Raw genomic sequence first — 22,687 nt, 5'->3', positions numbered from 1 at the left:
GGAGGAGGAGGAGGAGGAGGAGGAGAAGAAGAAGAAGAAGAAGAAGAAGAAGAAGAAGAAGAAGAAGAAGAAGAAGAAGAAGAAGAAGAAGAAGAAGAAAAACTCATTGGCTTTTCTCTTTCTTAAATTTGATGTTCAGTGATTTTCCTCAGTCTGAAACTCAGAGATGAATCTGCAGCACAGACTGGTACTGACTTTAGAAATGTACACCTAGGGGCCTTGGGAACACATGGGAGGTGTTCCTGCCATAATCCTGCCGTATCTAGGGAGTGGGAGTTCAGAGTTGACTCCCCAGACATAACAGTTGATAGGTCTTCCTTATAATGTTCCTGGCTTTCTTTGCTATCTGTCTTTAATAAAAGCTTCTGGACACTTCTTTTAGAAAAAGTTGAGAAAGGATAAGAAAAGTTCCAAGAACTGCTAAACAGAACACTTTTCTGACTAATCCTGGGAAAATTGCTTAACCAACATCAACTTTTATGTCAACATCCAGAGACACAGGACCAATAATAGTACATAATACCTCCAAGCATTATCTTGAAGATTAGATAATGTGAATAAAAGTACTAATAAAACTATAAAGCCCTATAAAATGTTAGTTATTGTTATTAATACTGGAAAAGGCTTTAACTCCAGATAATTGACATGATCTTGCCCAACTAAACTAAGACTGTGGTTCTGCTAGAGTTTGGCACATGTTGGGCAACTGGGGAAAAGTCCACTTTACAATATAAAGAGTAATAATTGTGAAATCTTCATTAAAAAACATATCCTCTTCAGTTTTAGTGTTTAAAAGATACTGGAGATTTTACTTCCTTTTTCTATATTGATTCTATATTAAATCCAAGGTCTTCACATTGAGCTTTCACCCCAAATCTTTGTTATTTTTAATTTTGAGACAGTGTCTCAGTAGATCACTAAATTGCCCAGGGCTTGAGCTTGAGACCTCTGGTCTCATTTCAGCCATCCAGAGTCCTGGGATTATAGACCTGCACTTCCACGTCCCTACTAGTGTGTTAGATTTCTTAAGATATTCCTATGTCTAAATTTAGCTCACTTGAAATAAAAGCAGTTAATACCTAGGAGTGGCTACATATACCTGTAACCCCAGAAGGTTGAGGCAGAATACAGAGTTGGAATCCAGCCTGGCAATTCAGCAAGACCTGTCTTAAAATGAAAAAAGAGAAAGACAGAGAAGCAAAGACCCAGAGCCAGAGCCAGAGATGGAATGGAAAAGAAAGGAAAGGATAGGAAAAGAAATAAAGGCAAGTGATGTAGCTCAGTGTGAAGGCCCTGGGCCCAATACCTAGTATTGGAGAGGGTAGATTTAAAACAAATGAAAGGTCAACTTCCACCAGAACCACTTCTCCTATACCCTCCTGCTGGTCTACTGTTATACTCTGAGGTCAAGTCAGATCTTGTTTATCACCTTAACATTCTATAATTTCAATAGTGAAGAAGGAGAGTTGACATTCCTTATGGCAATCCTGCAATGCAAGCTATTTTGAAAAGCAATGATTTTTTCAGTCTCCTAAAATTAAAAAATACAAGTGAAAAATATTCACTAAAGGTTAAAAGATTTTCTTAAGCAACTTTCTCCAAGAATCCAATTCACCACAATTTCCTAATTTTGAGTGCTGAAATCTAGCCTTCCATTTCTAAATTATCCTCAGCAGTTACTTATTATCTTAATCTTTCATACCTCAAACAAAAGTAAGTGAGGATGTTCCATTGAAGGGTGGAATTTGGTTTTTTCCTTACTATACTGACACGTTCTTCCTGAAAGAAAGAATTTATTTACAACATGAAGAATGCTCAAAGAAAAATCTTGGTAGATTTTTCAAAAAGAGCAGCATTTCAAAAGAATGGCCACGTGTATTTGTGATGACTTTCCTTCCTTCCCTCCTTCCTTCCTTCTTTCCTTCCTTTTCTTTTTTTCTTCCTTCCTTCCTTTCTTCCTTCCTTTGTTTTTCTCTCTTTCTTTTTTCTTTTTTAAATTCTAGAATCCCAACATTAATGATTCCCTGACTCTGCATCCCCTCTCCTAAGTAGCTTTAAATGCAATACACACAAAAGTTTGTTCACAGCTTCTTGATCTTTCAGTTCGTACAGTTCTTCTGATGGAAAAAATCTTCAAAGCTCAAGGGTCATAAGTATAAAATGAAAGGCAAAGGTGGAAATATACAAAGTAAACCGAGGCTGTCCCTCAGGCATTGTTACTATAGCTTTCCAAAAGAGAAGGTGGTGCTGATTTCCCCCAGACTGAAAACTTGTCATTCCAAACTCTAAACTGAGACTCTTTGCATCTCATTTTCTCGTTAGGTTTTATGACAGCCAACAAAACCTTCAGTAGTGGATTATTTCCCTCCTCACTGAACACCAGACTCTCTCCATGCCTGTACAAACTTAAATGATGAAATGGTTTGTAAGCAAAGTTTAGGAATTGGGGGAAGGACCAAGATCTTCTCACCTCTGTTCTAACCAAAGTGTGGTTTTCCCATCCTCCCTTCTTCTTACCTATCAAAAAATAAATACATGTCTACATACATAAACAGAAATGCCACTGCACTTGAAAGCCCACTTATAGTCATCAGATTTCTCTTTTAAGTTCTCTTGAAATACAAAATACATTTACAAGAAGTGAACAAGAAGCTTAGATAAGAAGATTTTTATATGAACAAATTGAACCTAAATTCATAGATCAAGTAGGAGCTGATATAGACAATAAATGCCTTCAAAAAAGTAGTCACTGGCCCAGAGGTGGTGGCAAATGCCTATAATCCCAGCACTAAGGCTGAGCCAGGAAGATTGCTGCAAAGTTGGGAGCATCCTGAATTACAAAGCAAGATCCTGCCTCAAACACGTGAGCATGCGCGCGAGAGCACACACACACACACACACACACACACACACACACACACACACAGAGTACTCATGGTGTTAAGAAATGAAATCTAAGGGCTGGGGAGATGGCTCAGTGGAATAAGCGCTTCCCTGGCAAGCTCAAGGGCCTGAGTTTGATCCCCGGTTCCACCAAAAAAAAAAAAAAGAAAGAAAGAAATGAAATCTGCTCCATACTTCCAAGCCAGAGACATAAAACATGGAGCTTTGTTTTGACAAAAATCACTTTGTTTCAGACCCCTTTATTATGTCAGCCATTTGTAAAACCTACTTAATGTTTACTATGTATTAGGCATCAGGCAAATTTTTGCCCTCCAAGAACCTACAATTTAGTTGAAATGCCAAAACTAATGATGATTTGATGAGGACCCAATACAAGAGAGGTACAGTTAAATGCTAAATAATGTGGTGCAGATGCTAAACCAGCTACAAGATCAGAGAAAAGGAAAAATGGCTGAAAGCTGAGTCTCTAAGAGAATAGATTTCCAAAAACTCTTAAAATAATGCCAGATTTAAAAGTTGTTGCAGTTGCTGCTAATTTGAAATTTTAAGGCAATCACATGCTTCGCTGCTCTTCTCCAACCAGTAGCTGTTCAGAAGCACAACCATACACAGCAGTTGAAGATGTCAGGAGCTATTTCTTTATAACTCCCTAGATTTGCTAATGAGGAACAAAGACACATGCTTTCATGTTGGATAACAGACGCACGAGCTGAGCAGAGTTTGCAGGGGGAATTTAGTGAACAAGAGCACAAAACTCTGGCCATGTTTTTGACGTAAATTTTGGTTTCTTATAAGCTGTTTTCTTCTGCATAACAAGTTTGAAGTTTTGGGAGTGAGTCAGGATCAAAAATAATGTTTTAATATCTTCTATCACCATTTAGTTTCCTTTTAAGAGAAATGGGCTACAGTGCAAGTTGTATTCTCAAAGCAGTGACAGTCTTCTGACTCCTAAAAGTGGTGTGTGGGGGCCGTCCAATACTCTCTAAAATCGAGGCATCTGGAGAGCAACATTCTTCCAGAATCGGGAGGATTCAAGGGTGCATCTGCACTCGGGCTCTTAGCGATGCTGGCCAAGAGCGCGGTCCTTTGTGCTTCCTACCTTTTCAGTCTGTGCAGTGCAGGGAGCCAGAGCTCAATTAGGCTTGTCATTATGCTGTTCCAACTACTAAAACAGGCACGTTGAGTTACTTTAGACAAGTTTAGAGTAGTATAGTTTGTATTTTCTCTATTTATGTTGGGGATCTTTCCAAGAAACGTCATCTGTCCTCTCAATTCTTTCTTTCCTAACAGTTGTACAACCAGGCAAAAGAGCACACTCTCGTTTTCCCCGGAGGGGAGGGAGCAAAGCTGCAATAATAGGAAGTAATTAAATTTAGCCTTAGAAAAGCCTTTGAAAACGTCCTAATCAAGACTTCCAGCTTTCCCGAGTGTGTGCGCGCTTTATTTTCCAATGTTCCTGGTCCCGATCTTGAATTCCTAATGAAAAGTGAGCTGACAAAGCGTGAAAGTGGTCTACGCCAGCAAGCCTGCTTTTGGTGAGCCAAAAGTTAATCAATATTCCAGAAACCCCAGGGCTCTCCCGGCCTCCGCGGTGCAGTTTTCGTTTCCCCACTCCCCCTTTCCCGCGCCAGGCTCCTCCCCTTTTCTTAAGTGGCCCTGATAGTAACTTGCAGTTTCCGAGCACACGAGGAGGGTCTGGCCAGCCTGCTACTAGCTGGGTCCTGCTGCTCCGTCGTAGCTGCCGAGACCTCTCCTTGTCACTGCCTGGGCTGTCCTCCACCCGCTGGAAAACCAGCGAAGGTAAGAGTAAGGACTGGTGTTCGGGCCGGGTTTGCTTTCTCTTCCCACTTCCCTGCGGTCTATTTTGTGCTCGGGCAGCCGGGCAGCGGGCGCGGGAGCTGGCTTGGTGGTGCTGGTGGACGAAGTCCGCGCTGGGAATGGAACGCGGGGAGCGAGCGTGAGGTGCCTAAACCGGACCTACTCCTAACTTGGACTTGGAGTCACTCAGGTTAGGGGTAGGTTGTGAATGGAGATCTAGAAAGAGAAAGAGCCGGTCTGCTTGGGAAAGGGGACCCAGCGCACTTAGTTAAAATAAAAAAATAAAAAATCTGTACCCTTTCTCACTCCTCTTCACTTCTGGATCTAAACTTTTAATCTGATTTTTAAAGTCTTAGAACAAATTGTAGTTTTTTAGATCCCTGACCTTAATCCACAATTTTGTTTGAAAGTCAAACTGCTAGGACAAATCTTTTTTTTTTTTTTTTTTTTTTTTTCTTCTGCCGGTGGATTTGCCAAAAGCTTGCGAGGAATCCCGGCTTTCCAGTTACCTGCCCCATAGAGGCGCACGCACGCGGGCCCTCGCCCAGCCGGACGCGCTAGTCCGCAGGCGCCGGGCGCTGCCTGGCCTTTGATCGCGGCAAAGATTATGCTCTACGACTTCCGTAAAGTGGCGGGATGAACCTCTGGGTTTTCCGAAACCGCTGATTTCCAGCAAGGAAAGAAGGTTTTCTTGATTGCATTTGAATAACCTTCGAGAGCTTTAAAGAAATCAGAAACCACACACGGTACTGTTTGGATTGAAAAATGAATTCTTTTCAGCGTTTCATGTAGAAGTCTTCAAGTTTAAAATACTTAAGAGTCAACGATAGTTTCCTCAGAAGACGCCAATGTGTTTGCCACAAAGACAAACGCCACTTTGTACTTCCGTGTAGAATAATATGAAAATGAATTATGATTTCAGATAATTTGCTAGATATGCCTGGGGCACTTGGTTTATTGCATGGAAAAAATTTCCAGAAGGTACCTTGTAAACAAATATACTACTCATATCCCCTGGGCACTTGTGCTCTTTTCATAACGCTATTTACTAGTTAATATTCTTTTTTTCTTTCTTCTCAGAGCCTTCCATAACCTGGGGGCCCCTAATCACTGACCTGCCTGACCTACACCCTTGCCTCACCTTCTTCTTTTAAGACAAGGTCTCACTATGTAGCCCAGGTTGGCCTTGAACTTGGAACCCTTTTACCTTAGCCCCCACCTGATGGGATTAAAGGTCTGCAATACCACACCTTGCTCCCCCACCTCTTTATTTTGAGACTGTGCTTTCTAAATCTTTAAACTCTCGAGGCTGTATTAGAACTTGCAATCCTCCAGTGATAGCCTCTTAACTAGCAGGGAAGATGAGTATGTGCCACTAGGCCCAACTCTATTTTCCCCCCTTAATGAAGAAAATAACCTGTTACTTTACTACATGTAACCCATTCACTTGCTGAATATCAATATCTTAGTCTGTTTCATTGACCTGGTTGTGCCTTCAACCACCTATACCACATGAGTTATCTGTTAGTTATTGGGTACTGCCTTTGTGTACAGCTAATTGTACATTTATTGAGCTTGTTCACTATGCAAAGCTCTTGACTAAATTCTGAGGGTGAGGATGGAGGATGCACCCTGCGTGTGGCTATGCAGAGCCCTCTCTTTAGCCTCATTGGAGGGAAAAGGACAAACTTTGAGAAATAGAGCACAAGTTTCCACTTATACGTTCTGAATTTATACATATTTCTCACACACGATCCTATATACGGTGTGTGAGTTCTAGCCTGGAAGCCCCATACTGTGGCTCTCCAATCCTTGATTTCTCCTAAGACTATGCATTTTGCCCACTGCCTGCCATGGAGTGGGGCAGCACTGAGTTCTCATCCCTGGAATCTGTAACTCTTCTCTTGTCTCCTTCTCTCCTATTCTAGTTGTGTTCTCTACTACCACAGAGGAGATCTGACGGTTCTGAGGTAATTCCAAGACACTAAAGTGCAAAGAAGAGACACTCTCAGAAAACTGAAACATGACCAAAAGCCATGGGGAAGAGCCCAGGATGGGCGGCAGGATGGAGAGATTCCAGCAAGGAGTCCGCAAACGCACACTTTTGGCGAAGAAGAAAGTGCAGAACATCACAAAGGAGGACGTTAAAAGTTACCTGTTCCGCAATGCTTTTGTGCTGCTCACTGTCACTGCTGTCGTTGTGGGTAAGTCACGGGACCAAAAACAAAAACAAAGACAGAAAAACAAACAAACAAATGAACCTGTATCTTGTTTCTCAGGGCCTTTGGCTGCCTGGGAAGATAATTGGATTGCTTGTAGATATTCAACATGATAGCCCAGGCTTTCCTCCTAACCTGTACATTTTTTTCCAGAAAAATTAGCTTGTTCAGAGCAATATAGGGTAAACACCTGAAAAGCTGAAAAAAGCCTCACAAGGCATTATGCAGATCTCTTCTCCCCCCCTCCCCCAATCCCTGGTTAGCGGAACCAGGGATTGAACTCAGGTCCTTGAGCTTGCCAGGCAAGCACTTACTCTACTGAGCTATCTCCCCGGCTCCTGCAAATCTTTTGATTGTGTGTTCAAGGAAAAAAATCACTTTCCATCTCATGTAGGAATAAAGGAGTATTTTAATTATGAGGGATGAGCAGTTAAGTAACCACAGAAACAAGGAGACATTCTAGATTTGGCCAACATCTAATAATTGTACAATGTCACTTTTACTTAAAACTAATTTATACAAATTAGTGCCCCCAAAATGAGAGGTGGTTCCTTAACAGGAATTATATTCTAATTGGTGCTGACCAGAAGCTGAGCACCAGTACTTAAACACATAGGCCAAATCTTTTACGTGTTTGCATGCTGTCATCCAGCAGCTGGAAAAGAAAGGTAAACTGTAGTTCAAACCGGCCTTGAACTCATTATGTAGCCCAGACTGGCCTCGGACCTGGTGGTGAGCCTCCTGCCTCAGCCTCCCAAGTCCTGGGATTATAGGCATGCACCAGCATACAGGCACCAGCTGTCCCTTTTTTGAAACATTTTAGTCTCTTCTTAATTTAGCATGGTTGACAACATTGTGTATTAATAATATATTGCTTTATTTTGTTTACTGATATTGAAGTTTTAGTTTGTTATTTATGGATAGCATTGATCTTACAATATAGCTAAAAAAATACTTATTTGAATTTTTTTACCAAATTAACATAAAAATGCATAAGTTAGCAAACATACACACCAATACCAGATTATTTTTTGCCATAATTTTATTGATAAACAAATAGCAATAAGACAGTTTCAAATCAAATCGATAGAATACCAGATTATTTAAAAAGTTCTAATTTAATTTTACAGTAATTGGCTGTAAAAAATGACATTCATAGACAGTTTTAATATTTGCCTTGGAGTTAGCCAAGATCCTCAACTATAAAGAGGTAGTGACTCAATCAAAATTAAGAAACTTCTGTAGCATCTAAATAAAATTTTAATTAATTCCAAGAAAATATGATTCATAAGTTGCAGACAAATTAAAGTCACAAGACTTTAGATATATCTAATTTAAATATCTTTTGCTCATTTTTGTTACTGTTGATTATTGAGTATTCAATTGATTGTAAATATGCTCCAAGAGAACATGTCCTGATTCACTCAGAGCTATAATGGCTTTCTTATTTAGATCCCAACCTTGAGTGTATTCCTAGAAGAGGTATTTTAAGCTCATTGACCTAGTACTCAAGGCAAAAGTGCAATACCTTGATCTCATTTTTTGTTCTGAATCACAGTCTTTGTTAAGCCACAGAATAACTATATAATCCTCAGAGCTACCATGTATTTAGTGCTATTCCAGCTACTTTCTTGGTGTTTTATATGTATTAGCTCACTTATTATACACTTGGTGTTTTATATGTATTAGCTCAAGCATGTCTATGGGGTGAATGGGTAGGTATGACTTCTATGATCTTTCTCACTTTATAGATGAAACTCGACATGAAGAGACCAATCAACTCACCCAGTCATAAGACTATTAAGTGGCAAAATAGGAAGTCAAACCAGTCTAGTGTTAACCGCTGACTAGTTGTCATCATATGAAAAATGCCAGGAAGAGAAACCCTTCCATGTGTGGGTGGAGAGTAGTTAGTAAGCAGAGCTAGATGCAGTCATATGTCATTGTTACTTTTTATTTGATTTAACCAATTAAACTCAGAAAAAAATTTACCTTTTTCATTCATTTGACAAATCCCCATTTTTTTAATATATATAACACCTATTTCAAGTATATTCTAAACACCAGAAGAATTCAATCTCTAAAAGAGAAATTCTGCTAAATAGGGGAAGGGAAAATAATAAAACTTGACCATGAAAGGCAAATACTTGGAAAAGGAAATTCCTAAATACCAAGAAATAATATCTCTAATAAATAGGAAGAAAATGGCAGGAGTTGAGGTCTATTTTCTCTAGGAGCTCTAAGATCACTTCCTATCCCAGTGAGGCCTTTCCTCCAGTTTGTGAGAATTGCAATAAGAGTTGGCTGAGCTGGGGTAGATAAGTTGGCAGGATGCCCTCATGGTTGGCCTTACCAGTGGAAACTGAGGAGTTAGGAGCAACAAGAAGAAGGCACTAACAAAGAACACATTAAAAAAGAGCTCATTGACAGTCAGAGAGACCACCAAGTCTACACCAAAGACTTAGAATAACAAATAAATAATTTAGTAACAAAGATTTAGGAGAGAAGGAAGAACCCTTCAGTTATCTGTTGGTGTGTCATCCATTGATGACCCAGTGGAAACAAAGGCTACATTTATCTCGCTATTAGGTTCCATGCCTACATCAGCTTTAAACAAAATAAAAGGTAAAAAATAGTCTGGACACTAACTCTTCTATTCAACACAGTGTAATAATAAAAAACAAGAAACATAACAACAAGGAAAAAGAAGAAAATAGTTGTTTTCCCAAAATATATCATGAGAAAAGCTATAGTTACTATTTAATTTTCAAATTCCTAGACTTCACATATTTTAGTAAAAAGCTCTGAGAAAACCTGGGTATTTGGGGTAATTTTTTTGTTGCTCAATTAGTTCTGTCTTTTTAAAATAAAATGAGCATATACTTAATGTGTAGATATGGAAGCTGAAAAAAATATCATGGAAGAATAGAAGTATCTGAATCTATAGATTCAGAGAATTGTAAATGTTTCAGTATCAGATCCTCTATAACCATAGAAGCACTTGAATAGCCTGATTTTTCCTTTTTTTTTTTTTTGGTGGAACTGGGGATTGAACTCAGGCCTTTGCGCTTGCCAGGGAAGTGCTTATTGCACTGAGCCATCTCCCCGGCCCCCTGATTTTACCATCTTAAGCAATGAAATCTCCAGTGTCATTTCTCAGCAACATTGAAGTCTCAGTGTGCAGTGCTATGACAAAAGCTCACATAATTAGAGCAGGTTAGCATCCTGACAGCAGGCCGGGCCCATTTTCCAGTACCTTTAAGAGGTTTTGTTGGGAAAGTACTAGGATGATGTGTCTGCCAGGGCTGTGGCAGACTTCTGTCTGACAAAAACTACTGGGAAGAGTGCTATTTTTCCTTCAGAAAGCACCTTCTTGTCTCCAGCTGTGGTGAATTGTGTTAGAGTGACCTCAACCATCTTGCTGAAAGAAAGGGAAAATCATTTGTCTTGTTCAACTCACTGAATGCCAACTCTCTTCCATGAATTGCACAATAAAAAATAATCAAATATCAGGCAAAGTATTATGTAGAACTCATAAGGCCAACAGCAGGAGTGGGAATTAAATAAAACTGCACAGAATCAGATAGCTTAATCGGATGCTGTCTGTGGACACAGAAACTAGCACCGTTCCCTGCTGTCAGTCTTGCCATCTTCACATACTCCAGAAGTTCGCATTTGAGTTTCCCTTTATATGGATTTGAGAGAAATTGGTATTTCTCAAGAAAATAAACAAACTGATTAAAATTTTATAAAATAATAATATTCCTTGGAGTAAATTTAAATTGCACTAAGGTTCATTTCAGTGCAATTCTATAAAAATGTCTGAATGAACTAGTCATCAAGGATGCCTCTTGGGATAGGAACCAGGTATCTGTGAAGGGTAGAATGAATATTACTTTCCACTGAATAAGTTTTGGGATTGTTTGAATGTTTTATTACTTTTTAGCTCATTAGTATAAGCTAAATACTAATAGCATTTAGGTATAATAATATCTCATCTATTCACTCTTTTCTATAAATAAGTTCAATTTTTATTTTTGAGACAGGGTCTCCATATGTAGTTTGAACTCCCTCTGTAGCCCAGGTTGGCCTACAACTCATGACCATCCTTTTTCTGTAGCCTGCAGAGTGTTGGGATTACACCACTATGCCCAGCTCAAGTAACTTATAAAAATCCAACACTTCTCACCAATTTAAAAATATTAAATCCTGTGTATCTGGCCCTGTATTATGCAATTAGTTTCGTGGGAAAGATGGATAAAGAGTAAGACGGAAAGTTATTCAACAGTCGGTGATGGCAACAGAAAGTTTCTAATGAACTCCACACTTGAAGAAAACGAGCTTAAATAACCATGGTGGTGCACACATATAATCCAACACTCAGGAGGCTAAAGCAGGAAGATTGTCTCAGGTTCAAGGCCAGTCCTGGGCTACATACTGAGTTCAAAGTGGGCTCATACTATATAACAAAACATTGTTTCCAAAAAATGGAGGAGAGAAAGATCATATTGTGCATACAGAAGCTGAAAAAATATCATGGAAGAATAGAAGTATCTGAATCTATAGATTCAGAGAACTGTAAATATTTCAGTATCAGATCCTCTATAACCATAGAAGCACTTGAATAGCTGGATTTTTCTATCTTTTTTTTTTTTTTTTTTTTTTTTGGTGCGGAGATGTTTTATAGAAAACATCTCCTGTTTTCTATAATATATGGCATCTTTCTGATAATATTTAAGATATTCCATTTTCTTATAAACACCTGCGTTGGGATCCCTAAGTGTACTATATTGAGAGAGAGAGAGGGAGAGAGAGAGAGAGAGAGAGAGAGAGAGAGAGAGAGAGAGAGAGAGAGAGAGGAGAGAAGAAGAGAGAAAGAGAATGGCCTTTGATGAAGGGTAGACCTGGATTCATATGATAGGTCTATTAATAGTTTATATGATTGTAGGGGCTGACCAGATAGCTCAGCAGATAAAAGCTCCTGCTTAGGCAGATGCAGTGACCAGAATCTTGGTTCGATCCCCAGCATGCCATGCTGGCCGTGCCCCCAGGGTGCACTGAGATGGCAACCAAGACTGGGCATGGTGGCTTTGGAGGCTGAAAACAAGAAAACCACTATGAGTCCAATCTGTGTAGTGAGACCCTGTAGACCCTGTCCTAAATACATTAAAAAAATAGTTTATATGATTCTAAAGAAGACCTTTAACCTTTTTTTAGCCTCAGTTTCATTTGTCATTACTGCTATAAAAGCTGCTAGCAAAACGAGAACATTCACACTGTTCTGACTATTGTTGTGTTTAACTTTATTGGACTCTTCTGAAAACCCAGGGAGGAGGCATTCTCATTTCTCTCATTTTACAGATGAGGAAACTGGAAGCTCAGCCCCGACCCTCGTGTCAGTGTGTATTGAATGGGATTCAAGTGCACCATTCTGCTTCCTGCTCTTACTACACTGCTCTGGGTGCCAATCCCTGCTCCCAGGGAGGCTCATTCTCATTTATTAGAGCAGTTCAGTAACAGTCTGCACTGAACCTTAGGAGAGATGGGGAGGACATTTAAGTTGGGAGATTATTAGACAGTCACTCATGAGACTTGGTGATTGAATGAGAGAGGGTGTGTTACATTTGGATGACTTAATTTCCGGATTGTGTGACCACGTGGTTGATGGTGCCCCTTTGAAGGTAGAGGGTGTGAGGAAGATTCAGGACCTGGGAGGGCTCTGAGGACACATGGGCAATAATCTCTGTTAAGGACCTGATGAGTTTGATGGGTGAGATGCCAACATGGTGCATATACAGTAAAGGAAATATCCCCCCATCTCCAGACTGAACAAGGGTGGTACTGTGTTTGGATGTTAAGTAATGGTTAGTGAATTAGATATTGTATTGAGCTACTCCTCTGCCTTTTATGGATGATGGCTTTTATGTCATCTTTCAAGAATGTAATGTTGTATTCTGTACCTTGGACATTATCTAGCTGAGTTGGGCTAGTTCAACCAAGCAAGTTAACTGATATGTTTCACTATCAGCTGCGGGGCTGACCCAGCTGGTTATGGGACCGCACTGGCTACCTGCTTTCGTTACTGGGGCAGGCAAAGTCTGGCCCCTATGCTGGCATCAACTTCACCTTTGGTGGCCCCAGTCAGAAGGGAATCTCCGCACAAGAATCCAAAGAATGGGGGCCCAGTTTCCAGGTTCATATTAATGGTTTCTTCAACAATTCTGGAAAATGAAAGATAAAAGACCTTTGAGGAACTGGAAGATGAGTGGTCCTGAAGCAAGCCCACCGCTGGAAGTACCAGAGCTGATCCTGCCACCACTCATTTAAAGCTCCTGGGGCAAAGGCCTGCACAGGAGGAAGCTAAGAATTTGATAGAAAAGATACAGGGATAGGAAGTAAATATTTCTTCTAGGAAGCAGTGATACAAAAAAAGAAAATGTCAAGGCCAGTGCTGTGGTTTGTGTTTAGAGGACCTCCCAAACCCTTGAGCAGGCAGAGGGAGAGCTTTTTCAGAGGTGGCTGGATCTAGAATGTGTGACACTGGAATTAATTCATGGTGCAATGCTAGGATCAAGGGCTCTAGGATTAAGGGTGTGAGTGCTACCTACCTTAAGTAGCTTAGATAAGGTATGAGGGATAGGAAGAGCTGGAGTTGTCACTTGTTGCTTTGCTACCTTCTGCCCAGCATGAACTATTTCTCCTCTGAGATACCAGTCTACCATGCCACCCTACCTTGGAGCCATGAAATTATAGACTAAAATCTCCACCAACTGTGAGCCAAGTAGACCTTTCTTCCTCTAAATTTGGGTATTAGGTATTTTATCTCAGCAATAAGAAAAGTAACTAAGACAGAATTTGGCATGAGAGAAGTAGGGTCATGGCCATGACTGTACCTGACCATGTGGTTTTGGAGCCTTTGGAGATGACTTGTGGAAAGGGGAAGAGCTAGGAAAGATTTGGAGATGCCAGCTGAAAAAGTAGAGCTGGAATACCTGAGGCTGTACTGATGGGAGACTGGTCAGAGCTCAGAAGGCCAGAAAGCTAATAGAAGCCTCTACCAGTAAATACCAGACTTGGGAGATTTCTGCTGGGAAGGAAGACTTCATTGGTTGTTGGACTCCAGACAGTGAGTTATGCCTTGGTAGAAAGTTTGTCTTCATTTGCATATGCCCAGAGACTTTGTCTGAGCCTGAGATTAAAGGGATGTGGTCTAATTAATCTGGCAGAAGAAATTTCAAGGCAGTCTAATGTTGAAGCTGTGGCACAGATACCATTAAGTGCTTTTAGCCAGATCTATGTTGAGAGTCAAGAGCAAAAAGCCCGACAGCATAGTTTAAAATATTTTGAAATCATCCAGAAAGGAAGCTTCTATAAAGTTGTGGCCTACAAATATGCAACAGAGGAGAAATTGGTCACTGAAAAGACTAACAAGAAAGAGCCAAGTACTTCAGAATGAAACAACCAAAAAGATGGCCTACAGGTATCATGAGAACCAACAGCATACTTACTTGGCAGGGGAGATACCATGATCAAGAAGAACCAACAGGACCTCTCTCTTTACAGCCTTAAAATTGCAAAAGTGAAAGACCTTACTTTAAGAAGAGAGCCCCAGAACACCATGTTCCATAATTAATATAGGGGAATAAAACTCCCAACCTAAAAGGTACCTGGGATGAGTCTGTGTTCTTTAAAACCAGAGAATGAATTTCAGGAACAAACAGAGGTTAAGGGCAGAATATTTGTTGGGGGAAAGCAAGCTTCTGTCCAAGAGAGGGACAGAAGGGGGACCCAAGTGGGTTACCCAGGAAGCTGTCTCTTCCAGGTATTTTTATAGGGCAAAAGCATGCAGATCTAAGGTGGAGAAAATGGAATTCACTTAGGTGGGTGTGAGGTGGCACAAAACCGTGGTCAACCAATGAGACTGCAAGCACCACTGCTCAGGTAAAATTTAGTAAATCTCAGACCTAATGGGGAAGCGAGTCATGTAGCAAGCCAGCATGAATACAGAACAGGAGATTATCTGGTAGCTGGTAGAATCAGATTAGTGATTCTTACTGGCTTCCTCAAGGTGATGATCAATCCCAGATGCTTATCTTTAGGGAGGTAAGCATTTGTTCAGTCTTTGGTCTTTAAGTCTGGCCCACAGCAGGAGCATCCATCCCTCTTATGGTTGTGAGGTATGTTGTCTTCCATGCTATCTCCTTCCAGAGCCTAAACTTTTCTAACTGCCTATAATAGTTCTATCTAACTCAGCTGCCTACAACAGTATCAGCCTAAGAAAGCTGTTCTTCAGAATTTGGTTTGTAGACACTTGACCCCTGACAGCTAAGAGAGAATGAAGCCTGGCTACTGCTCCAGCTGGGAGCAGACCTTGGCAGCAACAATGTGATGTTGGTCTTAGGTGCGTTCAGAATACAAAACTGTGGGTTCAGGAGGTTTCTGCCCAGATTTCAGAAGGCCTGGCATTGTGCACCCTGAGAGGACAGTTTATGAAACTGTGAGTGGAAACCCAAAGGTGCAGTGGAGACCTCATAAGTTTGGAGAAGCCAGGAATGTGGATTGCCTGAGGAAAACTATAAGGAGAGAGCAGAGAAGACCTCAGAGAAAAGCCATGGCAGCTGCCACCACCAACAGTGCCATAGTGCTGGAGCCACCCAAGCCCTCTGGGGTTCACAACTTGGCCGGGAATAGAGTGAAGCTATGGGATTTGATGTTTGCCTGCTGGATTTTGATCTTGCTTTGTTCCCATTCTTTGTTCTTCCCCTGTGTGTAAATTTTGGAATAGAAATGTCTGTCTTGTATCATTGAAAGTTGAAAGTGTTTAACTTTCTTTTCATTTATACAAGGACTTGTAGCTAAGAGTTTGCCTTAAATCTCAGAGGAGACTTTGGACTTGGACTTATCAGCAATGCTGAAACTGTTAGGACTTTGGCAACTCTTAGAGATGGATTAAGGTGTCCCCCCAAACCCTCGTGCAGTCATAGGCTTTTTTAGAGGTGGCTGGATCTAGAGTATGTGATGCTGGAGTTGATGCATGGTGTGGTGCTGGGGTCAAGGGCACTAGGATTAAAGACATGATTGTTAATCTACCCTAAGCAGCTTGGATAAGGTAAAAGTGACAGGAAGAGCTGTGGTCATCCCTTGTTGCTTTGCTACCTCCTACCCACTATGAACTATTTCTCCTCTGAGACGCCTGTCTGTTATGCCACCCTACCTTGGAGCCAGGCAATTACAGGCTGAAACTCTACATCTGTGAGACAAGTAAACATTTTCTCCTTTAACTTTGGGTGTAAGGTATTTTGTCCCAGCAGTGAGAAAAGTAAGTGAGATCATCAGGATGGCAAGTGCTGATAGGTGTGTAATGTACACAGAGATCTTGGGCACTTCCCTATCTTCTCAAAAAACATTCCAGGGAGCTGCTTCCCATTGTGTGGGTGTATCTAGTAAGGTATAGTGGGGATCCTAGCTCTGGATTGTAGAGGCACAAAGACTAGGTTTATGTTCAAATTCTGGAGCTGAGTCTGTTTCTTCATGTATAAGAGAACTAATTATAAAAACTCTCTGCCAATATTTGTATCCTGGCTCTGCAATGGGCAAGCTACGTAAATGCTTTCGTAGTGCCTGCCAGGTAAATTGTCCACAGAAGACGCACACCCCCTGCCTTCTGTTTATGTCTTTGCAGTGGCGGTGATCAATAATGTGCACTAATTTGGTGAGGCTGATCTGCGAGACAACTGCAAAAGCCAGGGATTGGAATCATTGAGGGCCAGAGATATTTACCAGGTTTAGTTTTAGAAGTGGCTCATATGTCCCTGACTACAGAAGAGAGCCAAGAGGGTTGTAGGACGAGACTTAATAGTTGTCAAGGGCCTCGAGAAGCAGCAATCAAAGCCTCAAAGTGAGCGATACTGATAGTACTGACCCCACCTCATTGGCCTCTCAAGTAATCCCCAGGCAGCCATTATCACAACAGATTGTCCAGTGGGAGGGAGCACCTGGCAGGGGATGCCGCTCTCAGGAGAGCTAGGAAGGCTGATAAAAAGCCACCTTTTTAAATAAATGCTCTAGTGTACTTGGATTCCTCTTTTGTTCCTGCCACTTGGGGCCCTCTGGAGAGCTCACTCCCTCCCTGGTTCCTCCATGGCTCCAGCATTTTTGTGTCTCCTGCTCATCAGAAGCAGGGGCTGGGACAGGAGAGGGCCTGGAACCTTGGGAGAGGGGCTGCTTTCCAACAGATTTGACCAGGGTTATTTGGAAGCAGAGGGTAGAATTCTTGACGTTGTCCTAAGATTGTCTCTGGATTTTAGTTGGTTCAATTTTTCTTCCTGTTGATTCAGGTATTTAGAAAACTTGAGATGTTGAAAACAAATTGAAACTGAGTGGGCAATTTCTAATTTCTCTGCCAGTAGGTGATCAAATAAGCAAGTATGTTTAGAACAATGACTTTAATAATACTACCTTCCATTTTTGCGGTGCTGCAGCGCCTGAAGCACTTTCCCACTGTACTCGGCACCAATGTACACCCGTGCCTGGCCCACTCGCTTTCCAGGGCATATCTGCAGATTTTTGGAGTGCAGCTAACATGCACACAGAGCCTCAAGGTCCTCCTGGTCACAGCCCAGCTCTGCCATCAGCTAATTCATTTTATGACTTAAGACCAACTTCTAGACTGCTTATATTCTGGCCATTAAAGTAAGTGTAGACTACTATCAGCTCCCAACTCCAAAATATATTAAGTTTTGTTTGCCTTCTGCTAAAGGATCAGAACACATGGAGTTAGATATATGTTGTTTGCTTTCCACTGTACCATTGCAAGACACTTTCTCTGGAATGGCTGATCTCCTAACTCATTTGAGCTGGCCTCTCCACACTAAAAAGCAATCACCTTTCCTTTTTCCTTCTCAGTAATGGTATTGCCTTCTCAGTAACATCCGAGCTCTCAGTCGGATGATTGACAGTGTTTCCTACCTGGTGACTGAGGACTCAGGAGGTGTACATCTCTACGGAAGGTGCATCTATCTGCTCATCCTTCACAAGACAGAACAGCGCAAGCCTTTGTTTTTGCACTCATATAACAAGGCTGTGTGTAGGAGGCAACCAGAGTTTAAGTGCTGTCTTTTCCAAGTTCCACATTCCAGGTATTAGACACTAGGATGCTATCATCCATCAGGTATTTGCCCTGGCAGCTGAGTGGGCTGCATCATTGCTGTGAAATGAGGAAACACACAGAGCACTTCAGGGCACCAAGTTCACCTATCGCACAAACCACGCATAAGAATTATGGGTTAAGAGTACCCACATCACTCTGCCCTATTAAAAGATGTGCATTGTGATCCCAGATGATTGATTCCTCAGCCAGAAAAGTGTATGTCACCTATTACGTCATACAGATCCCTTCACTTCCTGTGTCTAAGTCATTCCAGACTAGCAGACCAACAGAGAAAGGGAGAAAAATGGCATGCATTGAAAGCTGATTTCTAATTTCACAATCCTGAAAAAGTTGAAACATTATAAACAATAGTTTGGAGAGAATGATGGAAGGAGAGAAAAGTGTTCAAGGAGTTTTGAAACCAAGTAGAAAAGAATAGAATCCCCAAAGAGGTTTAGATTTGATAAACCCGGATGAATTAAGACAGGGAGCAGGGCAGGCACTCCTTTCTCCTTTGTGTGCCATACCAAAGACTCCAGGGTAAATAGGCGCAGTGAGTTGAAAGGCACAATCAAGTTTTGAATTTCAGGCCAGAGTTCCTATCTCCAGAGAGGGTAACTCCATTCTTTTCGTCCCCCCAAAGAGACTTCTCCAGTTCTCCAACTGTGAGTGCAGGCCACCAACTGCTGCGGCTTCCCAGAGAGAAGACAGTGGGCTGTTAGTGAGAGAGCTGTGTAAGAGGAGGCTTGTTTATCCCTAATGACAGTGGATGTGGGCAATATCTGGCCTTCTCACCCTGAAAAGGTGCTCTGTTTTCAGACACTGTGTATCACATGAAATTCTGTCTTCAAGCAAGTAAAACAAAACCCTAGGAATATGTGTACTTCGCAGGAAGTGTGCTGGTGTCTTCAGCTTCTCCGTGAGTGTGAAAGTAAAGGGATTATGAAGAAAATTATGAATCTATTAAGAGGCAAGCTGTCACCAAAGTCATCTCCTTTGTCTTTCTTTATCTTTGTCTTCTTAGATTTGGGTATGTGCATAGTATTGGACATTGAACCCAAGGCCTTCCCACTGAGGTACATTCCCAACCCTTTAAATTTTTTTTAAATTTTGTCACAGGGTCTTTCTAAACTGCTCAGTTGCTTAGGCTGGGCTTGAACATGTGATCCTCCTGCGTCAGCCTCCCAAAATGCTAGAATTACATGTAAGTGTCACCAGGCCCTGTTTAGATTTGCTTTCTGAAGGCAAGTGAAGTAGTCATGCAAGTTCTGACATTCCAGTGCTTAATGGGAGATGAGGGACAATGAAAGAGCACGTCACCTTTGCTGCTGGTTTAGTGTGCAGACAATGCTTGTAACCCCATAGGCAAACTGACTGAAGCAACGTAGAGGCTAGGCGTGTGACAACTGAGTCCAAAGTTTTTTCAGATTCACTTCCTTGTCTCCAGAAAAAGACAGTTGTTGGTCAGAAAGTGATCCACTCACTCTAATTTAAGCCCGACTAGGGACTTTCCTCTGAAAGCCATCACTGAAGCAAATTAAAGCAGCAATGAGAAGAAACTAACTCAGACTGAAAGCAACTTCTTAGAAGAGCCTGGACGTCAGGCAGAAATGTTGCAGACAACTGGGAGCAGTGGTGCATACCTCCTGGAAGCTGAGGCAAGAGGGTTGCCGTAACGTTCAAGGCCAGCCTGGGCTACATAAGGAGACTCTGTCTCAAAAAATAAAAATAAAAAAAAGTAATGTAGAAATAAATTCAGCAAGATTTTTTAAATTCAAGAAGCTTTTCTTTGCTTATGTGTTTTTGTTGTTTTACTTATGCAGTAGATGAACTTACATAGTTTAAAATAAAAAAAATTATGAAAGGTTTTTTTAAAGTATCCCAGATGGAGCTCTTATGACTTGTGCTGCTATAAACATTGGTGTGCCTGAATCGCTATAGTGTGATGTCTTAAGCTCTCTGGGGAAGATGCCCAGCAGAGGAGTAGCTAGAGCCTATGGGATTCCTAAGTTCAGTTCTTTGAGAACTCTCCGTAAGTTCAGTGGAGTTGTCCGAGTTTGCATTCCCACCAATAATTCAGGGGTTCCCTTTTCACCACAGCCATGCCAGCGAGTAATGTTGCTTGATTTCCCAATGATTACCATTCTTTCTGAAGTAAGACAGAAATGTTGAACATTTTTTCATATATCTGTTAACCATTTGGGAGTTGGTGCTATAGCTCAGAGGCACAGTGCCTGCCTGGGAAGCACCAGGACCTGAGTTCAATTCCAGGTACAAAAAAAAAAAAAAAAAGGAGGAGCTAAGGAGATCGCTCAGTGGAATAAGTGCTTCCCTGACAAGTGCGAGGGCCTGAGTTCAATCCCTGGTTCTGGCAAAAACAAAAAACAAAGCAAAACAACAACAACAAAAAAAAACCAATACCTGCCTGTTAATCATTTGTATGTTTTCCTCTGTGAAGCATCTGTCCATTTTTCTAGCTCTCTCTCTCTCTCTTTCTCTCCCTTTGTATTTAGTACAGGGTCTACAGGGTCTCACTACATAGATTGTACTTGTAGTGATCCTCCTGTTTACAGCTTCCCAAGCACTGGCATTACAGGCATGTGCCACCATGCCAGTCTCAATTGCCATCTCAGCGTGTCCCAGGGCCAGCATGGTTCCCCTCCCCCCTTTTTTTTTGTACCAGGAATCAAAGGCAGGACCTTGAACTTGACAGACAGGTACTTTGGTCACTGAGCTACATCCCCTGGCCCCATACCCCATTTTTTGACCAAATCTGATAATCAAAATGTGGTTCTCTATCTCCATGTATCTATATCTATAATGAAATATACTGCTTTAAAGAATGACAAATCTGAGGCATTTGTAGGAAAATAGATGCACCTGGAAAGTATAGTATTGAGTAAAATAAATCAGACACACAGCTTAAATATCATATGGTATGTCTCATTTGAGTGAGGCAAAATACAAAGAAAATGATACAGGGTGGCTAGACAGGGACAAGGGGACAGATATTGTCCAGTGTGGAAGTGGTTTTAAAAACAAGGATAAGGAATGAGGAAGAGGGGCAGGAGAAATAAGGGGAATAAAGATATGCCATGTACATGCACCTAATAACACCAACCTGTGTAAACATTACATGCCATACCATGAGCTAAGACAAGTAATATTAAGAAAGTATGCAAAAGGTGATGGGGATGCAGAGGAGGAGGGAGACAGGTGGGGGGGAAGTGGACCTGTGTGCATGTGGCCGCTCCCCAAGATGATTGTGAACCTCATGAACTGCAAACATGGGCTAATAACATCAAATTAAAGTTTTAAAAAAGAAAATACCCACCTACTCCTGTGCTCCAGAGATCTGATTTATTTTAGTATCATTTTCTTATGTACCTGTAGAGTATTTTCTGAGTACAAAAATAAGAATTTTTTTTTTGCCTTTTGCTCACAAAGGATAGCACAGTATATAAAACTTGCATTGCATCTTATTTTTTTTTTTTTTACTCTGTGCATTGTAGCTCTATTCTGTATTGCACACATTCCTTATTTTCTCTTAAGACTCCATTGTATGGATGTACCATAATTTATTTAAGCAATTCCTAATTGATGGACACTTAAGTTCTTTCTAAGTGTCCAGGGATCAAACTCAGGGCCTTGTGCTTGCCAGGCAGGCACTTATACCATTGAGCTATATCCCTGGCCCTATAATGAATAATCTTATGCAAGAGTTATTTCACCTAATTAAAGTATGACTGGGGAACACATCCCTAGAAGTGAAGTTGCTGGGTTGAAGGTATATGCATCTGTAATTCTGACAAATATTACTAATGTATACCCATATAGGTTGTAGTAATTTGCTTCTCTAAAGTGCAGGATTTAAAATATAAAATACAGCCTTACTGCTGCTACTGCTAGAGGTGAGGATCCATGGAATTTGCAATTTGTGAAGATTAACAAGAAAAAGAAATTAAGGAAACAAAGGAAATCTATAAAATGAAAAAGAAATGCATTTTCAGGATAGATTAAGTAGGTATTCTAGCAGATCTCCCTGCTGCCTGCTCCAATGCCTTTCTTTTATTTGTGTATTAGTTTAACTTTCCAAGCACTGTCACATATCTCCCCATCTACAATCCTCACAAAAAACTGAAGGAACAAGGCTTTGGGATTTTGTTTGTTGTTTGTTTTGCTGAGATCTTTATTCCTCAATTTAAAAACTGAAACCTTGAAAACTTTGCTAGAGGTACTCAGACATGAAAGGTAGCTGGAAACTAGACGCAGGACTGCTACCCTCCTGGCCAGCACCAGCTTTTTCAGGTGTGGTCTAGGCTAGGGAATCCTCCTCACAAGTAATTGCCCAGAATCCTCGTTATGGTTGTGACTAGATGTCCCCCCAAAGCCTCATGCAGTCATAGAGTTTCTTCAGAGGTGGCTCAACCTAGAGAGTGAGATTGATTTGTACTGCAATGCTGGGATTAAGGGTGCTGAGATTATGGATGACTGATTTCTGGGATCAGCCCACAGTCTGAATAAGATAAAAGGGTCAGAAAGAGGCTCCTCTCCCTCTCTCTCTCTCTCTCTCTCTCTCTCTCTCTCTCTCTCTCTC

The 22,687-nt window shown here is 41.2% G+C and overlaps 1 protein-coding gene across 2 annotated transcripts in view; it reads left to right on the top strand.

Moving 5' to 3' along the window:
• Positions 1-4,341: 4,341 nt before the first annotated feature.
• Positions 4,342-22,687, top strand: part of Slc1a3 (solute carrier family 1 member 3) — an 85,131-nt gene continuing 66,785 nt past the window's right edge. For both annotated transcript variants that reach the window (XM_004623433.2, XM_023711973.1), the window contains exons 1-2: positions 4,342-4,704; positions 6,651-6,926. In XM_004623433.2, coding sequence (XP_004623490.1) covers positions 6,746-6,926 — 181 coding nt within the window. In that variant the 5' untranslated portion in view covers positions 4,342-4,704; positions 6,651-6,745. The remainder of the gene's footprint in view (positions 4,705-6,650; positions 6,927-22,687) is intronic.

Source organism: Octodon degus, unplaced genomic scaffold (assembly GCF_000260255.1).
Source record: "Octodon degus isolate 3935 unplaced genomic scaffold, OctDeg1.0 scaffold00002, whole genome shotgun sequence".
Taxonomy (NCBI): domain Eukaryota; kingdom Metazoa; phylum Chordata; class Mammalia; order Rodentia; family Octodontidae; genus Octodon; species Octodon degus.
This window is presented reverse-complemented; position numbering and strand designations above follow the sequence as displayed.